This window comes from Heteronotia binoei, chromosome 14, assembly GCF_032191835.1.
Source record: "Heteronotia binoei isolate CCM8104 ecotype False Entrance Well chromosome 14, APGP_CSIRO_Hbin_v1, whole genome shotgun sequence".
In the NCBI taxonomy this organism is placed as follows: Eukaryota; Metazoa; Chordata; class Lepidosauria; order Squamata; family Gekkonidae; genus Heteronotia; species Heteronotia binoei.
The window spans coordinates 1,763,367-1,778,728 of NC_083236.1; the positions used below are offsets into that span (position 1 = coordinate 1,763,367).

At 43.5% G+C, this 15,362-nt stretch overlaps 1 protein-coding gene across 1 annotated transcript in view; it reads left to right on the top strand.

Moving 5' to 3' along the window:
• GABBR2 (gamma-aminobutyric acid type B receptor subunit 2) overlaps positions 1-15,362 on the top strand; it is an 824,150-nt gene that overhangs the window by 202,456 nt on the left and 606,332 nt on the right. The window contains exon 3 of the mRNA XM_060254061.1: positions 5,906-6,076. Within this exon, the coding sequence (XP_060110044.1) occupies positions 5,906-6,076 (171 nt within the window). The remainder of the gene's footprint in view (positions 1-5,905; positions 6,077-15,362) is intronic.

Here is a 15,362-nt window from a genome sequence, read left to right on the forward strand (position 1 = left end):
GCACTGAAATCCCTGCCCCTCTTTTTTTTTGCCCTGGGGACACTGCTGTTTGCCTCCTCTCTGATCCCTCTTTCAAGTCAACACTAAGCAGGGAACTAAATTGCACAGCTCCTTTTAAACTTTCTCCTATCCAAGACTAGCGATAGTTTCATATTGCTAAACTCAGGCTGCCTGTAAAATTAAAAATTAAAAATGAGAAGAAAATGGAGCTTGTACATTGATGAAGGAGGGGGGGATGAAGAAGGTGCATAATTGGTGGAATGATCTTGATGTGGGGGGGAGTGACCCTTGAAGGGGCGGCATAAAGGCTGGGGAAAAATCCAAGGGAATCTTCATGTTTTTAAATTACCTTCAGCTTGGAAGTGAAACAAGAGGAAAATTGGCACAAATGCACTCTCAGAGTCCTCTGTAAAGTATTATTATTATTATTATTATTTCATTTATATTCCACCCATTCCACTTTACACTTTATTTTCCAAAATTTTATATATAAAAGCCCTCTCAGAAAACCCAGGGAAGCAACAACCAGAAAGCAAACTGAGCGCTGAAGACAGGAAAATCTATGCAGAATTCAAACCCCCCCCCCCACGGATGTCAAAGCAGCCAGAGGTTTTCTGCAGGGGAGCTGATCTCTGGAGAGCAGCTGTAATTCCAGGTGATCTCCAGCTCTCTCCTGGAGGTTGACATTTCATTGCAGCAATCAGCTAAAAGGAGAGCAGAATAAAATTGATTGGGTTTGCCTGGAAAGGCAGCAGTAATTGGGGTGATGTACTTTTTTCAGATCTCCTGATAAACATGACAATATAAAGGACCATGCTTAGTTGTCTGGATTGGCATGGACAAAGATGATATATATACAGGGTGTGAATATATCTTCCCTCAAGAAGGGCAGAGGGAGGACATTAAGTTGTGCGAGGGTAAACGCTCTGCAGTATTTTGAAAGTTCTAATGAGAAAAGAAAATTGGTTGGAACAAAGTTTTGTTTTCTACTTCCTGCTTCTGGGACATACAAGGCTTGTGCTCTGTCAACTTATAAAGAGGTATCCAATAATCTCCATTTAATAATTTTTCTAGCTGCTTTATAGTGAAGGTGCAGGATTGCTATACTGGAGAAACCCAGTAGTGACAGTTTACATTCAATTGTTGAGACCCAGCTTAAACAAAAATAGTCTAGAAGAATTAGAGGAGTTGGGGGAAAGTTTTATCTTAAACAAAGTTTTATCTTTGTAGTTTTATCTTTATAGTTTCCAGTGACACTAATCCAAACTCTAGTCATACTTCAGTAGTTGCACAAAGAAAAGCCTAACCTGTTCTTCTTCATAGTTGTTGAAAGTACAAAATCATTCCCCTCCTTGGTATTAGATACCACTGAATGCTCAGTGGGGTCCGCTATATTACTTGCTTGCTGCTTGCTGGTGGGATCAGCTGGCGTCATGGAAACAAGTCATGGCTGTCTATTTTTTTTTTTTTTGCAAGACAACCACATATGGTAAAAGGTACCATCTACTTCTTTATGCTTCCCACACAATCGTTCATAGTTTCTGTCCCCCTGCAGCGCTGCACAACCTTGCTGCCCCCCCCCCCCCACGGTGCCTCTTTCTCCCTCTGTTTTCACCAGTTTAAGGCCAGGGAAGGGGCAGTGAAGCGCCTCCCCGGCTCTTTAAAGTCCGACCCCCCTCCACCAATCAGCTGATTGTGGAGGAAACCATGGCAGCAGCGGCCAGCGACCCTCTGAAAAAACTATGCTGCCCTTGCCTACTTCCCACTTCCTTCCCACGCCCAGGGGACCCTCTGAAAAAACTATGCGCCCCCTTGCCCAGATCGCACGGAGGTATGGGCTGGGTTGCCATCAGTATGCAGATGACACCCAGCTCTATCTATTGATGGACGACCGGGCTGGGGATGTCCCTATAAATCTGGACCGGGCATTACAAGCCGTGGCTGACTGGCTCAGGCTAAGTGGGCTGAAGCTGAATCCGGTGAAGACTGAGGTCCTTTGCGTGGGCCGCGGCGGACCGGGAGGGGAGATTACCCTACCGGCTTTTGATGGTGCGCCACTGATACCAGTGCGCAAAGTCAAGAGCCTGGGAGTGCTACTGGAATCCTCTCTATCAATGGAGGCCCAGATAGCTGCCACTGCTAGATCCGCCTTCTTTCATCTCAAGAGGGCGAGGCAGTTGGCTCCCTTCTTGGAGCGCAATGACCTAGCAGCTGTGATCCACGCAACGGTCACTTCGAGACTAGACTACTGCAATGCCCTCTACATGGGGCTGCCCTTATATCGAACATGGAAACTTCAGGTAGTCCAGAACGCGGCGGCCAGGCTGCTTGAGGGACTACCACGGTGGGAACACGTGCGGCCTGGGCTGCGGGATCTGCATTGGCTGCCGGTTGTGTACCGTGTTCGCTATAAAGTGCTGGTTATTACCTTTAAAGCCCTATATGGCCGGGGACCTGCCTACCTAAGGGACCGCCTCTCCCCATATGTTTCCCAGAGAGCACTGAGATCTAGCTCTCAGAACCTTCTAACAATCCCTGGGCCAAGAGAAGCTAGGTTGAAGGCTACTAGGGAGCAAGCCTTCTCAGTAATGGCCCCTCGTTGGTGGAACCACCTTCCAGAGATGGTGCGAGCCCTGCGGGACCTGAATCAGTTCCGCAGGGCTTGCAAAACATTTCTTTTCCAGCTCGCTTTCGAGATAGAACCGGATTAACGGGACGTGTGGCCATCCAGCCATCTTATGAATATTATGACTTACTGTATTTTAGCACCTAATTCATATTTTTTATCTATTTTAAATAATTTATTATGTAACTGACTATATTTAAAACTGCATACACTGTTTTAATTGAATTATGGAATTCCATGTCTGTTAGCCGCCCTGAGCCCGCCTTTGGCGGGGGAGGGCGGGATATAAAAATAAAGTTGTTGTTGTTATTATTATTATTATTATTATTATTATTATTATTATTATTATTATTATTGAAAACAGAGGGAGGAGGAGGCATCGCAGGGGGGAGAGAGACTAAATTTGGTGCCTCCACACTGCTGGCCCTATTTCTGTGAGAAATAGTTGAAAACATCCCAATAACAATTCCTCTCAAAATACTTCAAAAATGGCAGACAATCCTTAATTGGTTTCTGTGGCAAAACAAATGCCCTGGAACGCGGTTTAAAACCCTTAACTTGTGTACTAAACAAGGTGGGGGCTAAGTTTCCCTGATATTACAACCTTATTACAGAGCCTTGCTCCTAACTTGTTCTAACATTTCAAAACTTGCACAATGAAGCAGATTGGATTCAGCTTCTGAAACTTGTTTGCTATCCCAGGGGTGTCAAACTCATTTGTTATGAGGGCTGGATCTGACATAAATAAGACCTTGTCGAGCCGGGCCGGGCCATGTGTGTAGCTATTTAAGGTTAGGCAGCAGAGATATAAACTTTTAAAAGGACACAGACAAACATGAGTAAAGATTTTTTTTTAACTTAAAACGTTCTTAAAACATTAGCACTTTTTAGTCTTAAAGATGCTTTCTTTGTTTCTCCCATGGGATCCAAGAAACTGGGCAAAGGAAGCTCTGGCTCTTTCCTTTCCTCCCCAGGGGAGCAGGAGGAGGAGGAGCCTCAACCAATTGAGAAAATTGAGGTTTTGCTCTGTAGCTCCTGAGTGATCAAGCAAGCCTGGCAAAGCAAGCTGTGATGCAGAAGGAAACAGAGAGGGAGAAGGAAGCAGACAGGGGCCTGATTTTGACCCCTGGGCTGCATGTTTGACACCCCTGCTTTAAATAGTCAAGGATTAATATGGACTACCTCTAACAATCGCCCTACTGCTTGTAAATCATCATCCCATTCTGTCTTCGGTGCTCAAAGTGTGGGACATTCTTCACTGAAGATTAGTCCCCTCTCCACTGAGGTTCTTCCTTTTTGCACCAAGAACGGTTTCCTCCAGGAAAAGACCCAGCTACTTCCAAACTATGGAGACAGGTGCAAGTCACAAGACTAACTGATATAGCTACCTCATTGGGAATATTTCCTAAACAAACATTAGAATACAAAATACAAAGCACAATCCCCTTTTATTTCCAGTTGAGACATGCAATCTTATAACTGAATATGCCAGCTATATTGAAAACTCCTACAAGAGATTTTGAGCAATTATTAGCCATTGTTGGCTCAACTTCTAAAGGTTTAATCTATAAAATTTATACAACTGAACAACAAGAAATTGCTTGCTACTAACAAGCTTGGCACTGTGATGCAACTCCATCTTTACAAATGCACATTGGTCTAACATTGACTTCACTCTCTTTGTTTCACTCTAATCTACCTTCAAAGCTGCAGGCATACAGAATACTAAACAGATGGTATCTTACTGCAAAGAAATTGTCTTTAATTTATACCTCACAGTCTCCTCTCTGTTTGAAGAATTGTGGAGAAACATTCGCTTTTGCACACCATTGGTGTCAATGCAGTTAATAGGGAATTTTGGAACCACATTATTCATCAGATTGAATTCATTACAACACATAAACCTGAATTTCAACCAGAGCTTTTCTTCCTAAATCTATGACTGGAGAACTCTCCTCCTAAGATCTGACACGACCTAATTAATAGTTTACTTTCAGCAGCAAAATCATCTAGCACCTTCCACTGGGAATCTCCAATGGCTTCTACTATTTCAAGTTCGTACAAAAAAAGTATGAGAACATCTTATAAAGGAAAGAATTCTGGACAGACTTTTACAAACTTGAAATCTATCCCAGATCAACTAATTTTACTGGAAAACGTTTTCCTTCTGTAGAAATTATCTCCAAAAATTGATATCCCCCCCCTCCCAGCCAGATATATATATTTTTTTCTATCTTTACTATTCTTTATGCACTTGTGGTTGTGAGGATGTTGTGATTAAACTTAATTAGATGCATAACAGCTACTTATAGATTTGTAGTTATAATTACCTGATTTATTACTTATAGGACTGTAATTGCCAATGTTAATTTTATTTATCTACTTCAATATTCAACTTCTCTATCTATTTACTATGTAAGGTCAAATGTTATTGAATGTATAATGTGACTGTTTTGTTCTCATTCCTTGTGTACTTTGAAAATAAGCATTAGTTATTTTTTAAAAAAGAAGTAGCTGAAAACCACTTAATGCCCCACAGGCATGTTTGCCGAAGGATTGTGTCAAACAGTGAACTTAGCCTGGCTTTCACAGGTTTTTATTGTCTTGTTTCAGAGTTAAGTATCTCTCACATGAATACAGGAAGCTGCCTTCTACTGAATCAGACCCCTGGTCCATCAAAAGTCAGCACCGGCTACTCAGACTGGCAGTGGCTCTCCAGGGTCTCAGGCGGCAGAGGTCTTTCTCATCACCTGTTTCCAGATCTTATAACTGAACTTGGTGGGGATTGAACCTGGGAACTTCTGTATTCCAAGCAGGTGCTCTGCCACCGAGCCACAGCCCTTCCCTATCAATGCAGATAAGATTATTTTGTGGATAAACTCTAAATACCAGTGGTTGGAGATGACATCAGGGGAAGGCCGTGGTCTCTGTGCCCTTTTGGTTGCTTCTCCAGGGCACCTGGGTAGCCACTGTATGAAACAGGATGCTGGACTAGATGGGACCACCATTCTGATCCAGCAAGAGCTCTTTTGATGTTCTTACAGTCTTATCAGTTCGTAATTCCTAGCACTCATCAGACTTAACTCTCAAAGGGTCTGTTTTAGGATCCTGTTGGGCGCATTTAAATCCTTATTTGGGGTCAGAGTTTGTTTGGTAGCATGAAATGACAGAGAAATGTCCAGAATTCATTTTGCTTTTTAATTTTTAAAATATTAGCACAGTTATTATGTGGAGTCCATGACTACATTAAATGAATTAATATTTTGTTCTGTTTCACAGCTCTCCTTTGCAGCAACTACACCAGAGTTAGCTGATAAAAAAAAGTATCCTTATTTCTTCCGGACTGTGCCATCCGATAATGCTGTGAACCCTGCAATTCTGAAGTTGCTTAAACATTATCAGTGGAAAAGGGTGGGAACTCTGACTCAAGACATACGAAGATTTTCTGAGGTAAGATCAGATTCACACTTCTCAGTTAGGTCTGTGGCTGTGCTGCCCTGGTCTGCAGCACCTCCCTCAACACCCCCCTCCCTGCACAATAACGTGGCTTCTTCCACTGGCTGCCCGGGGTTCTTGGGGAGTGGCCCAGCAGGGGCTTCTGGCTGCAAAACAGAATCCTTGCAGGTGGTTTCTAGGGCAGTCTGGAACTGGGCAGAAGGAAATGCTTTTCTAGCTGGACTTATGAGCTTTTTTAAGAAAGAGCCCCATGACGCAGAGTGTTAAAGCTGCAGTACTGCAGTCCTAAGCTCTGCTCACGACCTGAGTTCAATCCCCGGTGGAAGCTGGGTTTTCAGGTAGCCGGCTCGAGGTTGACTCAGCCTTCCATCCTTCCGAGGTCGGTAAAATGAGCACCCAGCTTGCTGGGGGGAAAGTGTAAAAGGCTGGGGAAGGCAATGGCAAACCACCCCGTAAAAAGTCTGCTGTGAAAATGTCATGATGCGATGTCACCCCAGAGTCAGAAACGACTGGTGCTTGCACAGGGGACCTTTCCTTTTTATAAGCTTTTTTAGATTGGTGGTTGTATTGTAGTTTTATTTTTTATTAAAATGCAGTGGTACCTAATTAGAACCAGTATCCAGTTCATAATTAAAAACAAAGGAAGAGAATGTTGTACTTATTCATTTCTTCTTATCCATTCCTAACTGTTGAATGTTTTTTTTTTAAATGTAGCCAGTTGTTGCCAATTTTTATTAATTCCTAGAATTTTATCAATTCCTAGAATTTCTAGAATTTTGAAATGCTGTAAGTTTGATGGTTGATGACAATTTCCACATCTTTCAGAACCATTCCATTCAGAACATCAGTTGTTTCCAATAACTTATTGGAATTTGTTTTGTTTTATTTTTTCATTTTGTGACTGTAGAGATAGATTGCATCTTTATACTATTGTAGCTGCCTGGTTTGACTTCTGAGTAAGTAGGGAGAAAGGCAGGCATATACATAAAATTATATAAAATATTAGAAATGGTTACATAATTTCCAAGTCCTCTGCAGTGTGTTTTGGTGGGGATACAGCATTTCACTGATAACTTTGAGTGTCTGACAAATCATGTAAAGACTGCTGTAATGAATCCTTCACATTATAAATCAAGTTACTAACTAAGGGTACCTTCCCTCAACTACCCAAAGGACAGTTATCCATTGCTTTACTCTGCTCTGGTAAGACCACACCTGGGGTATTGTGTTCAGTTTTGGGCACCACATTTTAAGAAGGATGTAGACAAGCTGGAATGGGTCCAGAGGAGGGCGACGAAGATGGTGAGGGGACTGGAGACCAAGTCCTAAGAGGAAAGGTTGAAGAAGCTGGGCATGTTTAGCCTCGAGAGGAGGTGGCTGAGAGGTGATATGATCACCATCTTCAAGTACTTGAAGGGCTGTCATATAGAGGATGGTGTGGAATTGTTTTCTGTGGCCCGAGAAGGTAGGACCAGAACCAGTGGGTTGAAATTGAATCAAAAGAGTTTCCGGCTCAACATTAGGAAGAACTTCCTGCCTGTTAGAGCGATTCCTCAGTGGAACAGGCTTCCTTGGGAGGTGGTGGGCTCTCCTTCCATGGAGGTTTTAAAACAGAGGCTAGATGGCCGTCTGACAGTGATGAAGATCCTTTGAATTTGGGGTAGGTATTTGTAGGTTTCCTGCATTGTGCAGTGGGTTGAACTAGATGACCCTGGAGGTCCCTTCCAACTCTATGATTCTATGATTCCTACCCAAACCAACCAACCAACCATCTCTACAGGAAAATGATGATCTCTTTCTAAATGTAGACCAAGCTGAGGTCCCTTTTTGCTCCAATTGACGATCCTTTAACACGCCATCTTATTGAGGCACCTGGAGGCAGCATGTTGGACTGATTGAAATAATTTTTTACAATGTGGACCCAAGAATTGTAATTGGAAACAAATTAGACTTGAGTCCAGTAGCACCTTAAGACACCCACAGGGCACATGCCTTCAAGAATCAAAGCTCTTTTTGTCAGACACAGGTAGAGTGGAAGTGAAGATCTCTGTGTCCTTTTATCCTAATCAGAAGATGGGAAGGGTGTTGTAAAGAATGCCTGTCCAGGAACAAGGGGAAATGGTTGTGGGCAGAAGATTAGTATGGGTCGTGATATAATAAGAATCCTGTGCCTCTATTCAGGCTTGGGAGGTCCATTGTTCCGGGTCCCCCCCCCCCTTCCCCACGAGGTCAGGAGGGCCACCACTCTCCTGGCTTTCTGCAAACTATGCAAAGCTGAATTATTCAAGAGGGCTTTTCGACTCTGGCAACAGAGTTCCACTGCACTAATTGAGTCACAAAAGTTATTTGGATAAATTATTAGGGGCTGCGGCCTATACTACTGTACTGTGTATAGTTTGCTGTTAGTTGGATTCTGCTGTGCAGTTCTGTTTCATTTAATGTGTCATGTTAGCACTTATGCTTTGCTTCAGTTCTGCTTTTTAGATTTCTGGTTGATTCTACAACTCAAGCCCTATTTCATTGCCCATTGAATGTCCCATTCTGTTGACTCATTCTGTGTCATCTGCTTGAAAAAGGTGGCCTGTACATAAACAAATATTTAAAATACAAGAAATACAATAAATTAGTTCCACGGTAGAGGTGGCATGTGACTTCATCTATCCCATTTGTTCTCTGTTAACCATATTATTCTTTTTCTCTACCCATGACAGGCCAGCCTTTTAAGGAGAAGGGTTTCAGCCTGGCCTTCTCCATGGAATGCTAAATCCCTGCCCCCTGCCCCCAGGAAAGCTTTTTTAAAATTTACACTGGGGAGATTTCAAACAAGCTATTCCTGCCTTTAGTTTAAAGCAATGGAATAATCCACCAAAGATGCTGCATCAGAGAGAGACATCAGTTAATATTTCCATTACTGTCTAAATTTAAACCTCTGGATAATTATCTGAAATTTGTAGATGTCATGCTACTGAAATACTTATTGGAAGATACTAAGAAGTCTGTAACTCAGGTAGTAGCAAAATATTGTTTTTTAGCCATAAATAAGTGAAAGTTTTTAACAACGTAGAGATGGTTAATAATGCCATTTTTAAGGTTTAACACTGGTGGAATTTGAATATAAAAATGCTTTTATGTAGTCAGAAATTATGGTCTGTGACTATGAGAGTTTGTATATTGTTATTGCTGGTCAATAGACCATAATAAATTGGGAATTGGAAGCTGTCCATAGAAAGCAATGGAATCCAGGAAAGATCGTATCACATGTTATTTTCTGGTTGTTGATTTGGCCTTTCGAAGGGGAGCTGTTGTTGCAGACAAATTACCAGATGAGATTTTTCTATACTTAGTTCTCATTGCCAGTTCCTGGGGTGTGGGCGGCACAGCTAGGCTGAGGGTCACATGAATGAGCCTTTAGCTGCCCAAGGGTCAGAACAAGGATCAATTAGCAGCAGTCACACAGAGGTATAATGAGACAGGCAGGAAGGCAGAATCTTCCTTTGTTCAAATGCAAAGAATATGAATCAATGGAGGGAAGTAAGCAGTGAGGTCCCACAAGGATAGGTATGTAATTTATTCATCAGTGATCTGGAACTAGGGGTGAGTAGCGTAGTGGCCAAGTTTGCAGATGACACCAAATTATTCAGGGTAGTGAAAACCAAGACTGACTGTGAAGAGCTCCAAGAGGACCTCCACAAACTGGATGAGTGGGTGGCAATGTAGCAAATTGAAGGTCAATGTTGGCAAGTGTAAGGTGAGGCAAACTGGGACAAAAAAAATCCCATCTTCAAGTATAAACTAATGGGGTTGGAACTTGCTGAGAAAGAGAGGGGAAAAGTTCTTAAGTGGATAGCTCAATAAAAGTGCCAACCAGGTGTGCTCCATTGGTGAAAAAGGGAAACTCTCTGTTAGGAATTATCAGGAAAGGGATTGTGAGTAATATGGCTAATATTGTAATGACTGTTCCCTCAAAGCTCCGCAATGCTGTGAGTAGAATTTCTACCCTGAGAGTGAAAAAAGCTAGTAGCACTAAAGTTGTGATCAAGTCTACATTTGACAATCTCATAAATTAGTTTTTAGACGATTACTTCCATAACCTTGTAAAAATCTCAGAATAAATTATTTTAATTTATATTAAAACTACATTTTAAAATATTTTTATTGAAGAACTGAATTACAGATAGAAACTACAATTGTAACTAGCTGTGTGTGTGTGTGTGTGTTACTATATGTAACTTTGGTTATAATTATCTATATATTATTAAAAACTTTTCTTCGTTCTTCTGTCTTTTCAACTCTTCTGTCTTCTTGCTAATAGTATGCATGTAGGTATTTTAAACAAAACTTTTCTGTGGTTAAATATTATATAATAACTACAAGATGTATGACGAAATATAGCAGAAAATCTAAAGTTTGTGAATCAATCTCTGTACATCTAAGTCTAGTATTCTTGAACCTGAGTTCAGTTCGAGGGAGGCCACAGGAGCTGAAAGACAATTTGCCTCTTGCCCAGGTAACAGGGAGAGCACATATCCGTAATCGCTCACCACTTCCTGGCCACCCTGCTCAAAAATATCTAAGGGCAGATGAGACCTAAAAAGGAAGATACAAACTGAGACTGTTTGTTCATGGAGAGTCTATACATTCTTTGAGTTCTTCACATTCCTCAAACAGACAAACTCTAATTGCTTTGAAAAGTGTGGGAGGTGACCTTGTTTTCCCTTTTACCTGTCTTCTCCTGTGGTTCCAATGGTGATATGTTTAAGGCGGCCAACAGCAGTTTGTCAGATGTAGTGTCAGAAGCTGTATAAATCTATGTGCCATGCAGAGTTTCCCCATATGAAGCCAAGGATATTTAATATCTACCTCACGGAGTTTAGCCATGGTCGGTTTCAATTCCTTTCTTATCTTCAGAAACTCTGGTAGGAGGTTGGGGAAGACTAGTATCTTTGAGTCTTGATATTCAAAACTATTTTTTTCTCTAGCTTGTGTTAGTATCCATTGTCTGGTTCTGTGGTCTTTGAAGACTACAACAATGTCTCAGTAGTATATTGAAGCATTCGCAGGTTCCTCTCATTGTCTGCCCACATGATAAGCCTTTTGAATTAATAAGCCTTCCTCCAATTTTAAAGCATCCACCATAATTTGCCATAAAAATATTTAGTTCCCTTCCTGTTTCAGCATTAGGTTTAAATCCCCTGAATTTCAAGGCAATTCTTAGGAGTGATAGTCCAGGAAGATAATACATTCTCTAGCCCAGAGATGTTAAAAGGTTCGAATCAGGCCCCCAGAGAGCTCCTATCAGGCCCATGAGCAACTCACTGTCAACTGCTTCCTTCTCCCTCTCTTCCTTCCTTCTGTGTCACAGCTTGCTTTGCTAGGCTTGCTCAATCACACAGGAGCTACAAAGCAAAGCCTCTATTTTCTCCATTGGCTGACCAGCACATGAAATAGTTTATGTACAAAAGCTTGCACTGCCCAGCCATTTCATGTTTTCCTCTTGGTCTTAGATTCAAAGCATTGACCATGAGATTTCTGTAATGAATGTCAATAAATTAAAACTAGATTTGCAACTTACAGATCAACACCTTAACAGCATACTCAGGATTGCTACAGCACAGACATTGTCTCCAGATTTTGATGCAATAATTCAGAACAAGAGGGGTCAGTTATCAGAAACTGTTAAATAAACAAAATATTGCAGGACTGCTAATCTTTTAAGCATATTTTATTTAAAATTTTAAAAACAAATTTAATTGTGTCTTGTCTTTTATAAAGTTTATTTCTCCGTTATCTGACATATTTTATGATACATGGCCCAGCCCAACAAGGTCTCATTTATGTCAGATCCGGCCCTCATAACAATTGAGTTCAACACCCCTGCTCTAGTCCATAAATCAGGAGTTTTAGAACCAGTTTGCTTCTCAAGAACAGCTTTGTCATTTACATGATATCACATCTTAGCTCTTGTTATTGTTTAGCCAAAGCTTCTAAAAGAAAGTTTATTGTAAGTGTAGTATCTTGTGGCATATCAGCATTTCCTGGGTTGGTTATGGAGGAGTTTCCAGTCTCTGTTAGAGCAAAAAACTCTGTCAAAGGTGGCATATCATCACCTTTTTGTTTAGCCTTCTGTTTCCCCTTTTTATCTTGCTTAGGAGACATATTTCCAAACTCCCTTAGTAAGGTTCAAAGAAGCTAGCAATAATAAATATAGAGCGAACAGACGGTGAACAGTGGGTAATGGCTACTGGCCAATTTCAGGTCACAGCATTAAAACTACATTTTAAGAATAATTTAAATATTGTTAAGAGAAAACAGAATCAAGTCAAATTTCACCCACCCCTTTCCACTATATTGGTAGATCTGGCCTCTGGAGAACAGGTCTACCCAACCCAGTCCACTATATTGATAGATCTGCCCCGTGCATTAGAAAGCATATCTGTCCCGAGCATTAGAAAGCATATCAGCACTTGACATTCACTCACCCACACCCTTGCTATCTCCCCCGCCCCCAGTGAAGGCATTCCCTCCCCCCACACACACCTCGAGGGGAGCTGATCTCTGCCAGCTGGAGAGCAGCTGTAATTCTGAGTGATCTCTAGCCCTCACCTGGGGATTGGCAACAGTGATTCCCCAGGAGGAAATGGCATTGTACCTGTCTGAGGTCCCACCCTTCCTCAAACCCCACCCTCTCCAGGCCCCACCCCTTATATCTCCAGGAATTTCTTAACCTGGGGATGGCAACCCTATCTCCTCTTTATCAGCCCCTCTGACTTCAGTTTTACATTGCCTTCCCCTCCCTGCAGCCTCTACTTAGGAAAAGCACAGTTTTTCTCCACAGTGAGGGGAGGGGACCAAAGAAGCTTACATCATTCTCCTCTCCCCACCTTTTATTTGCATAACAGCTCTGTGAGGCAGCTTAGGCTGGAAGTCTGTGACTGGTCCGAAGTCAACTTCCATAGCAAGAACCTGTGTCTGGTAGACCCTGCTCTGAAGCCCTAACTCCTATGCCCTCCTGAAACTCCACTATAGAACCTGGAACTGGCAGCTGTAGTCAGGACTGACCCCAATGAGTTCTGCCTCAAAGGCCTGTAGTGATACCTTTCAGAGCAACACACTCTCTCTCTCTGATAATGTTGTTGGTCTTAAGCACAGGACTTCAATCTCTCTTTGTTGTTTTTCCTCCCCTCTCTCTCTGTGTATGCAGTCTGTTCGCACAGGATGCCATTTTATTCCCTTCCAGAGGAGGATAGTGAGGAGTCCTCAGCCAGTAAGGGGAAGCCTTTCTCTGGCTGTCTCCCTCCTTCCTCCCTCATCCAGTCGAAGGAAGGTTTTCTTTCACTACTCTGTGAATCAGTGCAAAAGGCAGCTCAGCCAGTGGGAGAGTAGGGAGAGCCAGTAGCTGCCAGAATTAAGGTTGTTTGCCTTTCACTGACAGAACCAGCTTTGCTGAGTAGCATCAGCAGATACAGCCGGGTGTCATCAGCATGCTGATTACAGCCCAGTACTAAACTCCAGGCCAGCTGAGTAAGAGGGTGCATATAGATCACTCCCTGGGAGACACTGCATACCAGTGAGAACCTCTCTCCAGGAGCCACCCTCTGTCTTCAGCCATGGAAAATTGAGACCAGCCACTGTAAGGCTGTCCCTCATACCCCCAATTGGCAAGGCCAGTGGGTCATTAGATCATAATCAACCATGTCAAATGCCGCTGGCAGATCTAGTAACAACAGCTGCACTGACCCAGCTCAATCCAGGTGTCTTTGGAAATCATCTGTGAGGGCAACCACTGCCATCTCCATCCCATAGTCAGTGCAGAAGCTGGAGTGAAATGGGTCCAGAAAAGAAGAATCTTTCAGGAAAGCCTGGATCTGTTCTCTCAGCTACCTTACCCAGAAATGGAAGATGCTGGGTGACAGTTGGCTGGATCAGTAGGATCCAGAGATAGCTTTTTCAAGAGCAGTCTGACCACTGCTTCCTTTAAAGTCCCTGGGAAAGTCCATGAACTCAGGGACAATTTGATGGTCCCTTCCATGGGGAACCCATATTCCATCACCACCGGCTTTTACTTGCCAGGACTTATATGGGTCTAGGAGGCAAGTGGTGTGCTCCACAGCACCCAGAACCCTGTCAGTCTTATCCTCGGGGAGAATCAGTTGAAGCTGTCCAATACTGGGCCAGAAGAAAGCCAAGAGGCCTTTAGTTCACATAAATAGATCCCTCCTAGAGGGGCATTTTCCAACGCCTCTGAAAGAGGCCTTGGTCCGCCCCCTCTTGAAAAAATCTACAGCAGACCCGGCCGAATTGGCAAACTACCGACCGGTGTCTAATTTACCATTTTTAGGTAAAATCATCGAGAGGGCAGTGGCGTTGCAGCTACAGAGATTTCTAGATGACGCTTCTGTCTTAGACCCATGCCAGTCTGGCTTCCGGCCGGGCCATGGGGCGGAGACGGTCCTGGTCGCCTTGGTGGATGACCTCCAGCGGCAACTGGATCGAGGCGGTGTGGCAATACTGATGTTACTAGACCTGTCGGCTGCATTTGATACAGTCGACCATCAGCTGCTGATTCACCGCCTCGCCGACATAGGGGTAGAGGGGCTGGCCTTACAATGGCTTTCCTCCTTCCTCATGGGTCGGGGACAGAGGGTGGCAATTGGGGGTGAGCGATCCCAGAGGCGCACACTAGATTGTGGGGTGCCCCAGGGAGCAGTTCTCTCCCCGATGTTATTCAACATCTATATGCGCCCCCTCGCCCAGATTGCCCGGAGATTTGGGCTGGGTTGCCATCAATATGCAGATGACACCCAGCTCTATCTACTAATGGACGGCCGGCCCGCCTCCGCCCCGGGGAACCTGGACCGGGCTTTGCAGGCTGTTGCAACGTGGCTCAGACTGAGCGGGCTGAAGTTGAACCCAGCGAAGACAGAGGTTCTCCAGGTGGGTCGTGGCACTCTGGGGAAGGAAATATCTCTCCCGGCCTTTGACGGGGCGCCACTGAAGACGGCGCAACGGGTGAAGAGCCTGGGTGTTTTACTGGAGCCTTCATTATCAATGGAGGCCCAGATAACAGCCACTGCCAAGTCAGCATTCTTTCATCTGAGGCGGGCGAGGCAGTTGGCCCCTTTCCTAGAGCAGCAGGACCTAGCGATGGCGATCCATGCGACGGTCACCTCAAGACTGGACTACTGTAACGCTCTCTACATGGGGCTGCCTCTATACCGGACCCGGGAACTGCAGCTAGTGCAGAATGCAGCAGCCAGGCTACTACTTGGTCTTCCAAGAT